The sequence below is a fragment of the Lipotes vexillifer genome, unplaced genomic scaffold (assembly GCF_000442215.2).
Source record: "Lipotes vexillifer unplaced genomic scaffold, Lipotes_vexillifer_v1.1 scaffold1601, whole genome shotgun sequence".
NCBI lineage: Eukaryota > Metazoa > Chordata > Mammalia > Artiodactyla > Lipotidae > Lipotes > Lipotes vexillifer.
The window spans coordinates 121,989-139,899 of NW_006794224.1; the positions used below are offsets into that span (position 1 = coordinate 121,989).

General features: G+C 41.4%; 1 protein-coding gene across 1 annotated transcript in view; it reads right to left on the bottom strand.

Annotated features, from left to right (window-relative positions):
• The window catches only part of GPR107 (G protein-coupled receptor 107), a 68,066-nt gene extending 54,333 nt beyond the window's left edge, over nt 1–13,733 (bottom strand). Inside the window, exon 1 of the mRNA XM_007467092.1 lies at nt 13,572–13,733. Coding sequence (XP_007467154.1) covers nt 13,572–13,712 — 141 coding nt within the window. The 5' untranslated portion in view covers nt 13,713–13,733. The remainder of the gene's footprint in view (nt 1–13,571) is intronic.
• Nucleotides 13,734–17,911: the final 4,178 nt, after the last annotated feature.

A 17,911-nucleotide genomic window follows, 5' to 3' on the forward strand; every position in this document is an offset into this window, starting at 1 on the left:
TGGGGCAGCCCTGGCTTGTGTTATTTTACCTCTGGGGTTTCAGCTCCTTCTCTCCCTCTCCCCTTTATCTGGCCCTGGGACTTTCCCTCCTCTTTTTAGGAGCCCAGCTATGCATTTGCTAGACTTCCTTCCACCTCCAGGTGGGATGGAGGAGCTTGCAGCAAAAAACCACCCCCCCGGAGAAAAAAAAAAAAAAAAAAAAAAAAGCCAGATAAGATAATTTAACTGTTATCTTCCAGAAGTCATCCGCTAGAAGACACTGGAGAGCTGCTAGACCACAAAAACCAGAAAAGCTGTGCTTCCCTGGTGGTGCAGTGGTTGAGAGTCCACCGGTTCATGCCCCGGTCTGGGAAGATGCCACATGCCGCGGAGCGGCTGGGCCCATGAGCCATGGCTGCTGAGCCTGCGCGTCCGCAACGGGAGAGGCCACAACAGTGAGAGGCCCGACCTCACTGTACCAGGGGGCAGGGGGGGACGACAAAAAACCAGAAAAGCTAAAGCTCCCGGTCTTTCCTGGGACTCTATGAGAGATGAACCTCCACGGAACATGATTTGAGTGGGCATCTTCTCAGTTCTCCCGAAGGTATTACAAGGCTACTACCATCCTAGACTCACAGGACAGAAATTAATTCAGCTACATATGATGGATCACTTTGGACTTTAGGGCTTAATACTCCGGCAGAATCCATAGATGAGAAGGGCTACAGAGGGACAATGAAGGAAAATGAAAAAATTCCTGCCCCACGCAACGTGGATGGATCTCACAGACATAACACTAAGCAAAACAAGCCATATTCCCCATAGGTATAACAAATTCAAATTCAAACGTAGGGGGAAATACGCTAAGGCAATAGAACTCAGGATGGTAGTTGGTTATTCTTGGTAGGGAGAGACTTTCCAGTCACTTGGGGGATGTGGCCTTTAGAAGCTTCTGGAAATGCTTGGTAACACTGTTGCTGGTTGCACAAGTTTCTTACACAGTGGAAATTCATTGAGTTGTATGCTTACAATGAGTATTTTCTTTAGCATGTATATTATACTTCAATAAGTTTAAATTGTGAAAAGTATGTGTGTTCTAATTTATCCCGCATTTAGATGCTGTGTAGCAAAAATGGAAGCCTGTTAATCGATTTCTATATTCACGTAGTCCACCAAAATGTCTATTTTCTAGGTTTTGGGGGGAAGTGTTTCAATTGTAACCTTATAACTGATTTTTTTCCACACAAACTCTATTCCTTTACTGTTTTTTTTTTCACTTTTGTATAGCATTTCACTTGATAATACAATGCCATTAAAAACATGTTTTTGAATATTTTAAACAATCACAACAGCACCACAACTCCCTGTTTTCAGCACTTACCAAGAACTGGGTTATGTGCCAAGGGCTTTCCTATGACGTCTAACCCTCACTCAGCCAGTGTGGTTAAAAGCAGTATCCCCATGACAGGGATGAAGACACAAGTTCAGAGATGAAACGCTACCCAAGACTATGGACACTCTAAGTGGTGAAGCTGGGATTTCAACATAGATCTGACGTGAAAGCCATTTTCACACCACTATCCCCTAATACTGGAAAGTAATAACTATAATATTAAATGCAGGTTGGAGTACCTAGAAGAAATGGACAAATTCCTAGAAACATATAACTTACCAAGACTCAATCTGAAGAAAGAGAAAATCTGAATAAGGAGACTGAATCAGTATTCAAACAGTTAAGGAAAAATTAACACCAGTGTTTCTCAAACTCTTCCAAAGAACTGAAGAGGAGGGAACACTTCCAAACTTACTCTACAAGGCCAGAATCATCCTGATACCAAGCCTATAAGGACACTACAAGAAAAGAAAATTACAAGCCAGTATCCCTGATGAACAAGGATGCAAAAATCCTCAACAAAATACTAGCAAACCAAATTCAACAGCACATTAAAAGGCTCATACATCATGAGCAAGTAAAATTTATCCCTGGGATGCAAGGAGGGTTCAACATATGTAAGTCAATAAATGTGATACACCACATTAACAAAGTGAAGGAAAAAATCCTATGATTATCTCAGTAAATGCAGAAAAGGCATTTGACAAATACAACATCCTTTCATGATAAAGACGCTCAACAGATCAGGTATGGAAGGAATGTACCTCAGCATGATACAGGCTGTAATATGACAAGTCCACAGCTAACATCATACTCAACAGTGAAAAGGTGTAAGCTTTCCCCCTAAGATCAGGAACAAGGCAAGGATGCCTACTCTCACCATTCAACACAGTATTAGAAGTTCTAGCCAGAGCAATCAGACAAGAAAAAGAAATAACAGGTATCCAAATCGGAAAGGGAAAAGTAAAATCGTCTCTGTTCAGAGATGACATGATGTTATATATAGAAAACACTAAAGACTCCTCCAAGAAACTATTAAAACTAATAAATTCATGGGACTTCCATGGTGGTGCAGTGGTTAAGACTCCGCACTTCCAATGCAGGAGGCCCGGGTTCAAACCGTGGTCAGGGAACTAGATCCCACAAGCATGCCGCAACTAAGAGTTCTCATGCCACAACTAAGGAGCCCACCAGCCGCAACTAAGACCTGGCACAACCAAATAAATAAATAAATAAAATATTTTTTAAAACCTAATAAACAAATTCAGTAAAGTTGCAAGACAAAACCAACATACAAAAATTAGTGGCATTTCTTATACAATAACGAAATATCTGAAAGAGAAATAAAGAAAACAATTCTATTTTCAATAGCATAAAAAAAAACAACAGGAACCTCCCTGGTGGTCCAGCGGATAAGACTCTGCACTCCCAATGCAGGGGGCCCAGGTCTGATCCCTGGTCACGGAACTAGATCCCGCATGCATGCCACAACTAAAAGTTCACATGCTGCAACTAAGAAGTCCACGCGCCACAACTGAAGATCCTGCATGCCGCAACGAAGATCCCGCACACTGCAACTAAGACCCAGTGCAGCCAAAATAATAAATAAATAAATAAATATATATATATATATATATATATATATATATATATTTTTTAACTTTGGAATAAATTTTACCAAGGAGAAGGAAGAACTATACAATGAAAACGACAAAAACATTGATGAAAGAAATTGAAGAAGACACAAATAAATGGAGAGATAAGCTGTATTCATGGATTGGAAGAATTAACATTCTTAAAATGTCCATTCTATCCATATCATTCAGTGTAATCCCTATCAAAATTCCAGTGGCATTTTTCACAGAACTAGAACAATCCTAAATTCACATGGTACCACAAAGACCTTAAAGCAGTCTCGAGTAACAAGAACAACGCTGAAGGCATCACACTGACTGATTTCAAAATGTATTACAAAGTTATAGTAATCAAAATAGTATGGTACTAGCATAAAGACATATAGACCAATGGGACAGAATATAGAGCCCAGAAATAAATCCACTGATTTATGTTCAACTGATCTTTGACAAAGGTGCCAAGAACACACAGTGGGGAAAGGATAGTCTCTTCAATAAATGGTGTTGGGAAAACTGTATATCCACATGCAGAAAAATGAAACTGGACCCTTTTCTCACACCATATACAAAAATCAGCTCAAAATGGATTAATGACTTAAATGTGAGACCTGAAACTGTAAAACTACTACAAGAAAACATCAGAAAACAGCTTCTTAACAATGGTCTGGGCAATAACTTTTTGGATAGAAACCAAAAGCACAGGCAACAAAAGAAAAATAGACAAATGTGATTGCATCAAACAAAAAATCTTCTGCACAGCAAAGAAAACAATCAACAGAGTGAAGAGACAACCTACAGAATGAGGAAAAATATTTGCAAACCATGTATCTGATAAGGGGTTAATATCCAAAATATACAGGGAACTAAAACAACTCAATAGCAAGAAAACAAATATCCTGATTTAAAAATGGATAAAGGGGGCTTCCCTGGTGGCACAGTGCTTAAGAATCTGCCTGCCAATGCAGGGGACACGGGTTCAAGCCCTGGCCTGGAAAGATCCCATATGCCGCAGAGCAACTAAGCCCATGCTCCACAACTACTGAGCCTGAGCTCTAGAGCCCGTGAGCCACAACTACTGAAGCCTACTAAGCCCATGTGCCACAACCACTGAAGCCTGTGTGCCACAAACACTGAAGCCTGCGTACCTAGAGCCTGTGCTCCGCAACAAGAGAAGCCACGACAATGAGAAGCCCGCTCACTGCAACTAGAGAAAGCCTGCGCACAGTAACAAGACACAACACAGCCAAAAATAAATAAATAAATAATTTTTTTAAAAAAGGATAAAGGATCTGAATAGACATTTCTCAAAAGAAGACATAAAAGGTGCTCAACATCACTAATCATCAGGGAAATGTAAATCAAAGCCACAATGAAATATCACCTCACACATGTTAGAATGGCTATTATCAAAAAGTCAAAGGACAACAAGTGTTGACGAGGGAGTGGAGACAAGGGAACTCTTGTACACTGTTGGTGGGAATGTAAATTAGAAGAGTCATTATGGAAAACAGTATGAAGGTTCCTCAAAAAATTGAAATTAGAACTCTAGGGAATTCCCTGGCAGTCCAGTGGTTAGGACTCACTGCTTTCAATGCCATGGCCTGGGTTCAATCCCTGGTCGGGGAACTAAGATCCCATAAGACGCGGGCGCGGCCAAAAAAAAAAACCTCTATATGATCCAGCAATCCCACTTCTGGGTATAAATCCAAAGGAAGTAAAATCACTATCTTGAAGAGATAGCTGTAACATTATTCACAGTAGCCAAGATATGGAAACAATCTGAGTAGCTGTCAGCAGATAAATGGATAAAGAAAATGTGTGTTTATGTATGGACTATTTTTCAGCCTTAAAAAAAGAAGGAAACCTTGTCATCTGCAACAACACAGATGAACCTGGAAGATATTATGCTAAGTTAAATAAGCCAGACACACAAAGACAAATACTGCACAGTCTCACTTATATGTGGAACCTAAAAAAGTTGAATTCTAAGAAGCAAAGAGCAGAACGGTGGTTACCAAGGCTGGGGGTAGAGGGAAATGGAAAGATGTTGGTCAAAGGGTACAAAGTTTCAGATACGCAGGATGAGTAAATTCTGCAGACTTAATGTACAACGTGGTGACTACAGTTAACAATACTGTATACCTGGGGCTTCCCTGGTGACACAGTGGTTAAGAATCCACCTGCCAATGCAGGGGACATGGGTTTGAGCCCTGGTCCGGGAAGATCCCACATGCTGCGGAGCAACTAAGCCCGTGTGCCACAACTACTGAGCCTGCGCTCTAGAGCCCGCAAGCCACAACTACTGAGCCCGCGTGCCACAACTACTGAAGTCCATGCGCCTAGAGCCCGTGCTCCGCAACAAGGGAAGCCACCGCAATGAGAAGCCCGCGCACCGCAACAGAGTAGCTCCCGCTCGCCGCAACTAGAGAAAGCCCACGTGCAGTAATGGAGACACAACACAGCCAAAAATAAAAATAAATTAAAAAATTTATTTTAAAAAAAGTGAAGTTTTGGGTCTTAATTATGGGTGCAATTTTTCTTCTCTTCTTCATGTTTTCTGTTTGCATGCATTTCCCACCACAAATGCTTTACCAGCATTTAAGAACATATATACACTGAAAAGTATACTCTTACTGAAATAAGTTTTCCTAAATTTTCTGGTCTACAGAGAAGATCTGAAATTAAAAGCCAGCAGGGGGCTAATAAACATGCTGAGATCCTGAACCTCACCAACAGTCAACTTAAAATAAGATGTCACCTTTTCCCTATCAGGTTGGCATAAGCTAAGATATAATGTGCTGTGGAGTATGTGGGTAAATGAACACTCTGAACATCCTCATACTCTACTGGTGGAGCGTCAATTGATAAAACCTTTATAGAGGGCTATTTGGTACCTTTCCTAGGAATCTACTCCACAGAAATACACAAAGATATATGACAAGAATATTCATAGCAGCTTTGTTTATAATAGCTAAAATCAAGCAATAAAAATACACTATAAATTTCCATCAACAGAAGAATGATTTTTAGAAATGGTGAGTCCCTCTTACAATGGAGTGTTATTGCAGTAGTTAAACAGAATGAAGTAGACCCATACATACGCTAACATTTTTTAAATGTCCACAACTGATAAATGAAAAGGTTCATTCATTTGACAAGTATTTATTGCGTACCTACGGGCACTGCTCTAGGTTGTGAGAACAAAACACTGACAAAATGAACAAAAAGGCCTCTCTCACTGAGCTTACACTCTAGTAGAGACAGAGAGATAAGAACAAATAAACAGTATGAGCCATCGTCTGCTCAATGGTGATGAGCGCGACAGAGAAATACAGCAGGGAAGGGAGAGGAGGGCGTGCAGCACTGCCAGCTAAGCGAGGCTGGTCAGAGAAAGCTTCACTGGGAAGGCATCTTTGAGCAGGGACTGAGAGGAGCTGGGCTTCAGCCTGCAGGTGTAAAAGAGGAAGGGCACTTGGGCCTCGGCACCCAGGAGCGCTACCCTCAGCTGAACCTCTGCTTTGTGGATGAAGGACTGCAAGAGGCCAGGATGGCTGGACATTGGCTTAGAAGTCATCGAAGAACTCTGCACACACCCTGACCTGACTTAGATGTTATAAAGTGATTACACCAAAAAAAAGGAAAGAAAGAAACATACGTGTGGGGAATGTGTATACGAAGACCTTAACGTGGAAGGGACACACCAAATGGTACCAGTGGTCAACTCGGAAGAATCCAACTAAGGGGATGGGCAACAGGAAGGAGTAGGACTCATAACAGAAAAGCTCTTAGGTCACCAAAAGGCAAAGTTACTTGTCATGTAACAAATACTATTTGACTCCTTCAAATGTTTTACGAAAGGTGATTATAACTTCTGTTGTTCTACTCTACACTTTATCGAAGCAAGAACATTTCTGGGTGTCTGTAAACTATGCCTCTCAAAATGAGGTACTGTATTCAAAACAATCATTTTTATGTGACTTTAGGAGTGAATAGAATAGTTTTTGTAAAATCAAATTTAATTTTTAAAAATTACAAATGGGGAATTTCCTGGCGGTCCAGTGGATAGGACTCCGTGCTTCCACCACAGGGGGCACGGGTTAGATCCCTGGTCAGGGAACTAAGATCCCACATGCTGTGGCCAAAAAAAAAAAAAAAAGACAACTATATTAGGGAAAAAAGAATCAAAGCTCTCCCCTGCCCCCGGGTCACTACTATTTCACCACCTTGTGAAAACTATTCAGAATTTGGAGATTTCCCTCTCATCTCTGTTTTATTTTAATATCATTTATTTTCAATTATAAAACTTGCACATGCTCACAGAAAATGTAATTGAAAAAGTACAGAAAAGTAACTGCAACCTTACCACTCAGGTATAAACTAATAATAATAGGTTGGTGTTTTCCTTTTACATCTAAGAATATTTAAAACACATTTTTCAGTCATTGTAGCTTTTCAGTGGTACTAACCAAACAAAAGAGAAAAGTACAGAGCCATAATTTATAATCTTGCTGTTTGGTGGCATCTATAACAAGATCAGCCACGTACTAAGCACTCACAAGCCCACCACCCAGGTGCAAAGAATTTCTATTTTTATAAACACTGGCAACCATACTTTTTCCAGTAGTAAGCGCTCATTTTAGAAAATCTGGAACACAGCACACATTCATTTCCTCATTCAACATACTCTTCCTGAATCCTCATCTGTGTCAGGCCCTGCGCAATCAATGGTCAGCGAGACAAGTGAGGCCTTGCCCTCAGAAGACTCACAATACCCCTCGCTGCAGAACACTAAAAGGAATAGCAACAAATATCCAACTCCCCACTCCCCATAATTACCAAATGTCTGTATTGTAGTTGCTTCAGAGCCACAGGAAGGGAGGGCGGGAAGGAGGAAAAGAACAGAACTTCATTGACAAAGTTAAGCGCCTTTGTACCTCTTCTGAATCCTATTCCCCTCCACCATCGCTTCCCAAGCTCATGAATTGGTTAAGTGCGCTTCTATTTTTCACTGGACGTATCCATAACCATAAACATCATATAGCATTGCTATGTTTTTAAAATTTGGATAAACTGTGTCACAATGTATGTGTATGTCTGGCAACCTGCATTTTCAGACAACCCTGTATTCTTTGAGCACCTAACTGTGTTGATACATTGAATATGCTCTAGTTCCTCACTTTATCTGCTTGTGTTCCATCATTATGTACATCACAGTATATCCATTTCCCCAAAGCATTACTTGTGCATTCAGGTTAATTCCCAATCTTCTGCTGTGACAATGCTGTTATGAACATTCCCTGTACATATCTTATGCATTATGTGTGTGGGGATTGAGGGTATATATATATCTAGATGGCACATTTTCAATTTTACTAGAAATTGCCAAATGGATCCCCAAAATATATGAAAGTTTCCTTACATCCTTACTGAAACTTGATGTCATCAAACATTACATTTTTCCCAGTTTTGGGGAAAATCAAGGCTGATGTTGACTGAATTTGCATTTCCTGGTACTTCATGAGTTTGAGCACCTCATCTAGGTTTATCAGCCATTTGGGTTTTTCTTCTGTGAAATGCTTTTTTAAAACTATCATATGTCCGGGCTTCCCTGGTGGCACAGTGGTTAAGAATCCGCCTGCCAGTGGAGGGGACAAGGGTTGAGCCCTGGTCCGGGGAGATCCCACGTGCAACTAAGCCCATGTGCCACAACTACTGAGCCTGCGCTCTAGAGCCCGCGTGCCACAACTACTGAAGCCCGCGCGCCTAGAGCCTGTGCTCTGCAACAAGAGGAGCCACCGCAATGAGAAGCCCGCGCACCACAATGAAGAGTAGCCCCCACTCTGATTTTTCAAAAGTTTAAATCAATTTATGACCAATGGAAATTTGAATCTGATTTGGTATTTCATGATATTAAAGATTAATTTTTTTCTTTGTTATAATAGCATTGTATTATGTTTTTGAAAGAGTCCCTGTTTCTTATAGGTACATAATGAAATATTTATGGATCAAACAACATGATGACTTTGATTCACTCTAAAATAACAACAGTGAGAGGCCCGCGTACCGGGGGAAAAAAAAAATTCACCAAGCTGAACACACATGAACTAAGAAACTAAAGAAAGGAAGGGCAATGAGACTAGAGAGGAGGCTAGCTAACAGAAAGACTGGCAGTCTAAGAGTTGTGAGTTCCCCCTAAGGGGAACAGGGTGCCACTGATGGGCTGAAAAGGGGAGTGACACGACTGGCTTTGGCTTTTAGGAAGATCATTCCAGCTACAAAACAAAATACAAACTGGAGTAATGCTAGGACACCAGGTATGAGAAGACCGCCCTGGTCCAAGAGATATAAGGATGGCCTAGACCCAACAGTCACAGTGGTGATGACAGAGAGCAGTGAATGGATTGGAGTCTATTTATTTAGAACACACATCTATGGAACCTGATGATGAGAAGATAAGAATAAAAGATTTCTGACTTGAGAAAATGAGCAGCTGGTGGTCCCAGATACTAAGAAAAGAAAAACTAGAGAAGGAGTACATATAGGTTGAGGGTGAAGGGAGTGGAAGGACAGGTTGGTTTCTAACATACAGAGGTGCTTATGAGCCATCTGAGTGGAAACAGGGGTTAAGAAATCCGATATACTTGTCCGGAGCTCAGAAGAAAGGTCAGATCTGGAGATGAAATAAGAAAAAAAATTCCCATAATTCCTAAAGACAACTACCATTTTGCTGTATTTTCTCCTTTTTTTAAAAAGTTGTTTTAAACTTTTCACTAAATACTAGAATACAATTCTGCTCTTTTCACTAAATATTAGAACACAAAAGTGTTTTATGTTCCTCAATAACTTCATATTTTACACTGTTTTCAAATATAAAGCAAGTGGAGTAACGATATTTCAATTTCGTTTTTCTCACAAACTGAATTTAGAAAATAAATACAGTAACATTTAACTGAGCTAGCTGATGGCCACTTACCTAGCCACTTGTATATTTTCAACAGCTCTCCAACTGGCAGTCCGCTGACTAGACTGGCCCACAAATGTGTTATACTTGGCCAACACCGTGTTTTCTTTTCATTTTTAAATTTGAGTTAGTTGCTAGCTAATTTCACATAAAAGCCTGAATTTCTAGCTTTTCTTAAACACACACACACACACACACACACACACACACACACACACACACACACGATCCAGCATATCCAGGCCACATAGGATGAAGGATAGATCAACATACTAAATTACACCACAAGGAAATAATCAGCAAAATCCAGTATGGGGGTGCTTGGAGGAATGAGATCCCCTAGATCAAGAGAGACTTAAGAGACATATTGGGCTCCCCTGGTGGCGCAGTGGTTGAGAGTCTGCCTGCTGATGCAGGGGACACGGGTTCGTGCCCCAGTCCGGGAGGATCCCACATGCCACGGAGCGGCTGGGCCGGGGAGCCATGGCCGCTGAGCCTGCGCGTCCAGAGCCTGTGCTCTGCAATTGGAGAGGCCACAGCAGTGAGGGGCCCGCGTACCGCAAAAGAAAAAAAAAAAGGAAGAGACATATTAACCAATCATAATGTAAGGACAATATTTAGATTCTGATTTTTAAAAAGTTTAAATCCATTTATAACCAATGGAAATTTGAACCTGATTTGGTATTTCATGATATTAAAGATTAACTTTTTTCTTTGTTATAATGGCATTGTAGTTGTTTTTGAAAGGGTCCCTGTTTCTTATAGGTACATACTGAAATATTTATGGATCAAACAACATGATGACTTTGATTCACTCTAAAATAACATAAGAAGTACTAATGTTGGCACAATATGTAGAAAGGAGAACCCTCACAGATTTCTGGTGGGACTGTAAAATGGTATAGTCACTTTGAAAGTGCTTTGGCAGTTTCTTTAGAAGTTAAATACATATCTTCCATATGATCCAGCAATTCTACTCCACTCCTAGCTATCATCCCGCAAAATGAAAACATATGTCCCCACAAAGACCTGCATGTGAATGTTTGCAGCAATATTATTCACAATAGCCAAAAAAGGAAACCCAAATGTCCATCACTGGTGAATGGCTGAGCATAAGGTTGTATATGCATACAATGGAATAGTAGTCAGCCATTGAAAGGAACGAATTACTAATACACAGTACAACATGTATGAACCTCAACAACATAAATAAAAGGAGCCACACACAAAAGATCACATGCTGGGTGATTCCATTTACATGAAATATCCAGAAAGGGCAAATCTACGGAGACAGAAAGTAGATTAGTGGTTGTCTGGGGCTGGAGGTGAGTAGGAATTAACTGTAAACCAACATAAGTGATCTTACAGAGGTGATGGAAATGTTCTATGGCTGAACAGTGTTGATAGATGCACAACTCAGTAAATTTACTAACAAATCACTGAATTGTACACTTAAAATGGGTGAATTTTAATGTATATAAACTATGCCTCAATAAAGTTGTTTCAAAAAGTTAAGGACTCTAAAGAAAGAACAGAAGAGAAGAAATTTGAGAAGACTGAGAAAACCAGAAGAATGATGGAAAATGTAGCATGTGATGAGAAAACTGAATAAAAAATGAAAAGACTTGTTTCTAATTAAAAAATAAAGAATGCAACTGAGAAGTGATTTGTGTGGGGAAGGGGCAGAATTAGCCAGTGGTTAATGGTTACTGAGGCTGGGGGACAGCTACATGGGAGTTCACTATACTGTTCTGTCTATTTGGTGTATGGTTGAAATTCTCCTATTTCTCTCGGTCTCAAGCAAAAGAAGATAATCTAGTGTTGCTGCTCTGACAGGCTCTCTTCAGGTGATTTCCATTTCCTTGGGCAAAACGCCATACTGTTTACTTTAAGAGAAAAGGAGCAACTACAGCACTGACTATGGAAAGGGCACCACAGTACTTGAGAAACAATTACAAAGATGAAAAGTATTAATTAATTTAGCACAATATGGAGAAATCAATCACCAGAATTACACCAACTCGGGTTGCTGCTACCACTGAGGATAGTATACTTTTTCCTCTATACCAATATGGTCAGTATTTATTTACCTACTGATGCTGGCCATCCGACACTTTAATTTTAGAAATGCCCAGGGGCTTCCCTGGTGGCGCAGTGGTTGAGAGTCCGCCTGCCGATGCAGGGGACACGGGTTCGTGCCCCGATCCGGGAGGATCCCACATGCCTCAGAGCGGCTGGGCCCGTGAGCCATGGCCGCTGAGCCTGGGCGTCCGGAGCCTGTGCTCCACAACGGTACCGCAAAAAAAAAAAAAAAAAAAAAAAAAAAAAAAAAAGAAATGCCCAAACCCAAGAGACATGATCCAGTGTGTCCTAGTATTAGCTTTGTCTCTAATTTATAAACTACATAAGCTCAGTTGCATGACTTCATCTAAGACTCATGATCCCAAACTATAAAGTAAAAGAATTTTAGGAGCTCACCTCTTGGAGTCGTAAACCTGGGGACTAGGGCCTATGGATAAGCTTCCGCAGGATTATAAAGCCCTAGAAATTCCAAGAAAGTTTTGCCTACATTTCTACCTGCATTTTCTGGGGAGAGATTCAATACCTTTCAGCAGATTCTCAAAAGGAGCCAAGACTCACTTGGCTTCCTGCGGTTGGGAACCATTTTAATCAGGATACATTTTATTTACGAACAACTGGTAACCAAGGTATGGAGTATGGGTCTGGCCAGGTTTTTTAATCCAGATTCTGTATTCTTTAAACTATACATTCACAAAATACAATGCTTTGTTAAAGTACTGTTTTAATAAGGCAAACTTTCTACAATCCCACACTTCTAAGAAAATTGTATATTATAAAAACAATGCACAAAGCTTTGAGTCATAACGATTTAGTTTTCTACTTTCCAGATATATTAACCTGCTGAATCGCCTGGAGGCATGTTTTGAGTTATAAAGCAAGATCCAAGGGATCATTCTAGGCCTATCATAAATCCCTTCCCTAGACAGACAATGACAGGAGCGAGAGATAAAAAGGCAGGCCCTCTAATTAGAAACATATTTTAAATGTTGGGTCTAAATTTCCGGTCACGTATTTCAAGCGAGATTTGAAATTCCTCCTGGAGATTCCCGCTTTGATCAGTCCAGAGTGCGCCCGAAGCCGAACCGGGAAATTGAGGCAAAGGTTCTGCCAAGTACAAGGGCATGGACAAGTGGAGACCGCGGACAAGCGAAGTGGGGCATAAAAGTTGGAGGTGAGAAGGGAGGAGGAAAAGCAGGTTGCTGTCGGCAAGGAAGCTAGGGAAACCAACAGGGACTGCAAGCGCGGCCTCCGGAGTCCTTCGGGGTTACGCCGCAGTTCAGCCCCTTCCCCTCTCTCAGCTCGAATCTTCCTGCCCTTTCCAGACAGACCGAGGACTCCCGCCATCACCACAGTTCCCAACAGAAACCTCTCGGAGAGAGGCCGCGCCCGGGAAAAAGGGCGGGAACCCAAACGCTCACAGACAACCCCCCCCCTCCTCTGGGCCAAAGTTGCCCCCAGCTCCCGGGAGCGGCCGCGGCCTCCGGCACCCGGCCCGCTCCTACCCGGCCCCGGCCGGCCTTACCTTGAGCGCCAGGTGGTGGACGCGGCCCAGGCCAGGCTCGACCAGCAGCTGCAGCAGCCCCAGTAGTGGAAACAGCCGAAGGCCGGCGGCCAGCCGAGGACTGCGGGAGCCCGAAGAGCCGACGGGCGCCGGGGCGGCCATATTTGTTCCAGCATCACCAGCCGCTTCCTCTCCCGCCCACTTCCGGGGGTTAAAGGGCGGCGGCCGGAAGGGCCTGGAAGGGGGGTCGGGGGCTCCGCGGCCAGCGGCGAGGGGACTGTGGCTTTTTTCCTGGAGTGTGAGCCCCGGGAAGTCGCCGAGAGGCCTAAGCTGGCCACTTCGAGGCCGTTCAGTTGGCTTCCGCTGTGAGGACTTTAGGTTTAGCCAGAAGAGGTGGCGCCTCCAGTGGGGACCCTGTGGCGGTTGCCATGGCAGCAGTCGCTGGGCAGGACCAGCCCGGTTGTCGCCTCAGCCCGGCGGAGCTTGGAAAGCGACCTTGGGTCTGCGCGACCCGGCCCACCGAGTCACCCCGCTTTCCAAAGGGTGGGGGTACCTCCAGGGTGCCTGGCCGTTGATGGGACTGATTTCCCGAGCAGCGTTGACTCGGTGGAAAATGCCAAGCTCGTGGCTTGTCTTTAGTCCTCTGGTTTTTTTTGAGGCTTTTCACACTGAAATTTTTGACGAAGTGGTCGTAGTGATAGGAATTTATTGAGCCCTTATCAGGCACTTCGTTAGACCTTTTGTGTGCATTTTTGCGTTTAATCCTTGGAACAATCTGATGAGATAGGAGGTAGGTATAAGCATTAGCCCCCTTTACCGGTAAGCAAACCGAAGCTCTAAGAAATTAAGTCATTTGTTCCAGGTTGAACTGGTAATCACGTGGAAACTACTAAATACTATGTTATATTGCGTCATTCTAGTTAATCCGACCACTAAAGTATGAATCTTTTAATTCTGTGTGGAAACCCTTTGCCTCTTATCTTTGGAATTTGTAGGGAGACCTTTTTTTCTTTATTATTTACTATTTTTTTTTAATTTATGTAAGGAGATCTTTAAGGGAAGGATTCAGTAGCTGGTTGCCTTCAACTCACTATTTTTTATCAAGGAGCTGCAGAGGAACGTGCTTATTAAAATTGCCGACAGACTAGCTATAGGTTTATTTAGTTTTTAGTTTTTTTAGTTTTTTTGGTTGTTTTTGTTTTTTGTTTTGTTTTTCTTGCCACACAAATAATGCATGCTCTTTGCAATCATTTAAGCAAAAGAGGAGAAAATAAAAACCACCAGGAATCCCAATACTGAGTGACTATCAGTGTACTAATGTGTTTTATGACAGAATCAGATTCTTCGTTTTTAACTGGACCTAGAAACTGAAATTAACATGATATATTTAAATGGAGCTAAAGTGCTGCACTCAGGTTAGAAAGCATCAGTTGGGAAAGTACAGAATAGAGGAGGGAGGGTCCTAGATCTTTTAGCTGTGCAATCATAGTAGTAAAAGTCATGAATCTATGAATTCTTCCCTTGAGACAAAAACCAGTACAGGTTCTGCCACACCCTCTGCAAGAACAAAAACAGGGTACTGAGGTGTAGCCGAGAAGTTAGAAAGGCAATGTTTACTATTTGGTGGTTTACTTCTTTCTCCAACCTCATATCCTTAGCCATCTATTGTGAATATGCAACCTTACTTCTTTGAACAGAATTCTCATCTGATCTTACTACCCCATCTTACAGGAAACTGAGAAGAAGAAACTTTATTGTTTTGGAAATCCACAAAGGAGATAATAGTTAATCTATTTATTGAGCAATTAAGTTTGCCAAATATTCTGCTAAGTTCTTTATATGTACATTTTATAATTTAAGACCAAAATCTTTATAAGATCTATATTTTTGTTCCTTTTTTAAAGATAAGACTTGGTTAGATAACTTAATTTATTCAGGGTGGTCTGATCATTTATAAATGACTCTCATTCAGGCCTCTCCCATAAAGCCCAGCACTTAATCCCTGTCCTGCAATTGTTTCAAAAATTTCATTTCATATGAGGCTGGAAGGGTCCTTAGATAATCAACAGAGCCTTCCATCTTATTTAACAGATGTGAAAACAAATCCAAGGAACTCAGGTGATTTGCTCAAGATCACACAATGAGTTGGGTAATTTTTGGCAAGCATCTTTAGAACCAGCACTGGAGCCTCATCTGCTTCAGAACAGGGTCTGCGCTTCTTGCACTATACCGTACATGGCTTTCTAATGCTTATAATTTCATTATTATTATTTTTAATTCTTATAATTTTAAATTTTCAAAAAATAAAATCCCAGAATCTTGAGTAACCAGTGTGTTATCAAGTGAAATGCAAGGGAAATTTTCAGAAAGTATTTTAACAATCAGCAGTATGAAAGAACATAGAAGAAATGTAAAATTGTTGTTACCAAAGGCAGTTAGCTGATTCTCACTTCAGTATGAAACTAACTGTTAAAAGAAATGGGGATTTTCAAGTGCAGTTTCTTTTTTTCTTTTTTTTTTTGCGGTATGCGGGCCTCTCACTGCTGTGGCCTCTCCTGCTGCGGAGCACAGGCTCCAGACGCGCAGGCTCAGCGGCCATGGCTCACGGGCCCAGCCTCTCCGTGGCATGTGGGATCTTCCCGGACCAGGGCACGAACCCGCATCCCCTGCATCGGCAGGCGGACTCTCAACCACTGCGCCACCAGGGAAGCCCCAGTTTCATTTTTAAAGGCAATTTACAGTGTTGGAGTATTATTATAGTTGACTTTTTACAGTGAGGTACCATTTTTGAGAATCTCTGGTTTTAAATTTGAATATAATAGGCTTCTAAAAACGGATTGATCAGGAAGAATATAAATTTTATTTAATATTATAATAACTAGTTTATAAAGTAGAAGACGTTTGTCTTTTAGTCTCTGGAGAACAGTTTTACGAGGGCTCAAAGCTGGCCTCTTCTACCTTGCTTCTTTTCACTTGGGAATTATTATGTGACCTTCACAGGGTCACATACCAATGGCATCTGTCCAGACGTTTATGAGGAATAGCTTCTTCAGGTATTTGAGAACTATATTGTGTCAGTCATTAGCTTGGAATTGAGAGAAGTAAGAAAGGGAACACAAATTATAAAGACTTAAGTGAAATATCGATTAGACAGTTACTTCTCAAATTCTGTGAAAACTGCGATCTTGGCAATTTTCTATTTACTTATATTTTTTTATATTTAAGCACATGATTTCAGAGTTTCAAGAACAGATTATTCGCATAATCATGGTACTGTAACTGGGAACAGACCTGTTCAGTAACAGAACAAGTTAGGCCTGCCTCTCCCTGGCAGCATTTTCAAAGGGGCATTAAACTTTGAGGTACTGACTGAGAAGGCCTGGAGGGGCTGGAAATACTGTCTCCGAAACCTGACTTTCAGCCTTTATCCTCTTAGTCAAGTGGATTTTATCTTTCTATTTCCTCTAACTTTGCAAGATCCACTGAAGTTTGCCACTAGTAGCAGAATTGGTAGTTTGAACCTAGTGTGATTCATAATGTTTAGCATCAGTTTAGAAATTTCCAGAGATGTTTAATGTAATTATTGGGTTAATATTCTCCAGTTATGATTGCCATTTGTCTTTCTTATCAAAAGAGATGACATGTCAGACCAAAATCCTCTATAAACACAGTATAGCGAACCAAAAGTCAAAGTGGGGTCTGGCAACACATTCAGAAGTCAAATGTCACTTTCGTTCTTTGGCTTGAAATGTCATTTCTTGGGGCATGGGGGAAGCCCACGGCCTCTCCTTGCAGAGAGTGATCTTGGAAAAGCTAGGCCCTGACCCATCTTGAATCCTGCAGGCTGGAGAAAAATTTCCAATTCACTACTCCTCAGTTTGGTGGCACAGTGTGTAACTTGCTCAGCCACATACAGCTGGTTTTTCCTGACTTTATGCACATTTTTATAGAACTTCAGGGGAATTCCACTATCAGGTACAAACGTTGGTTTCAGTTTTAAGATTCTACTCACCACAGAGTTCCTACTTTTATCCCACTTTAGCTTTTTCCACTAGAATTTGAAGGATAAGCAAATGGAGAATTTAAAGCTAGAAACTGATGGAAGCTATTTTAACAGGAAAAAAAAAAAAATCTTGAGAATTTCATTAGGAAGAGCCCTTCACCAATAGACAACTGCCAATCAACTGTAGTTCAGGCAGTCTGTCTTGCTCCATCAGAAGTGCTTTAAAGGATTGCTTTACTTGATAGAGGAAGTAAAAATCCTCCAGAAAACAAGAGGAAAGGGAACCAATACTTGTGCCCTCACGTGCTAAGCATTTTACATGTATTCTTTTTTTTTTTTTTTTTTGGGTACGCGGGCC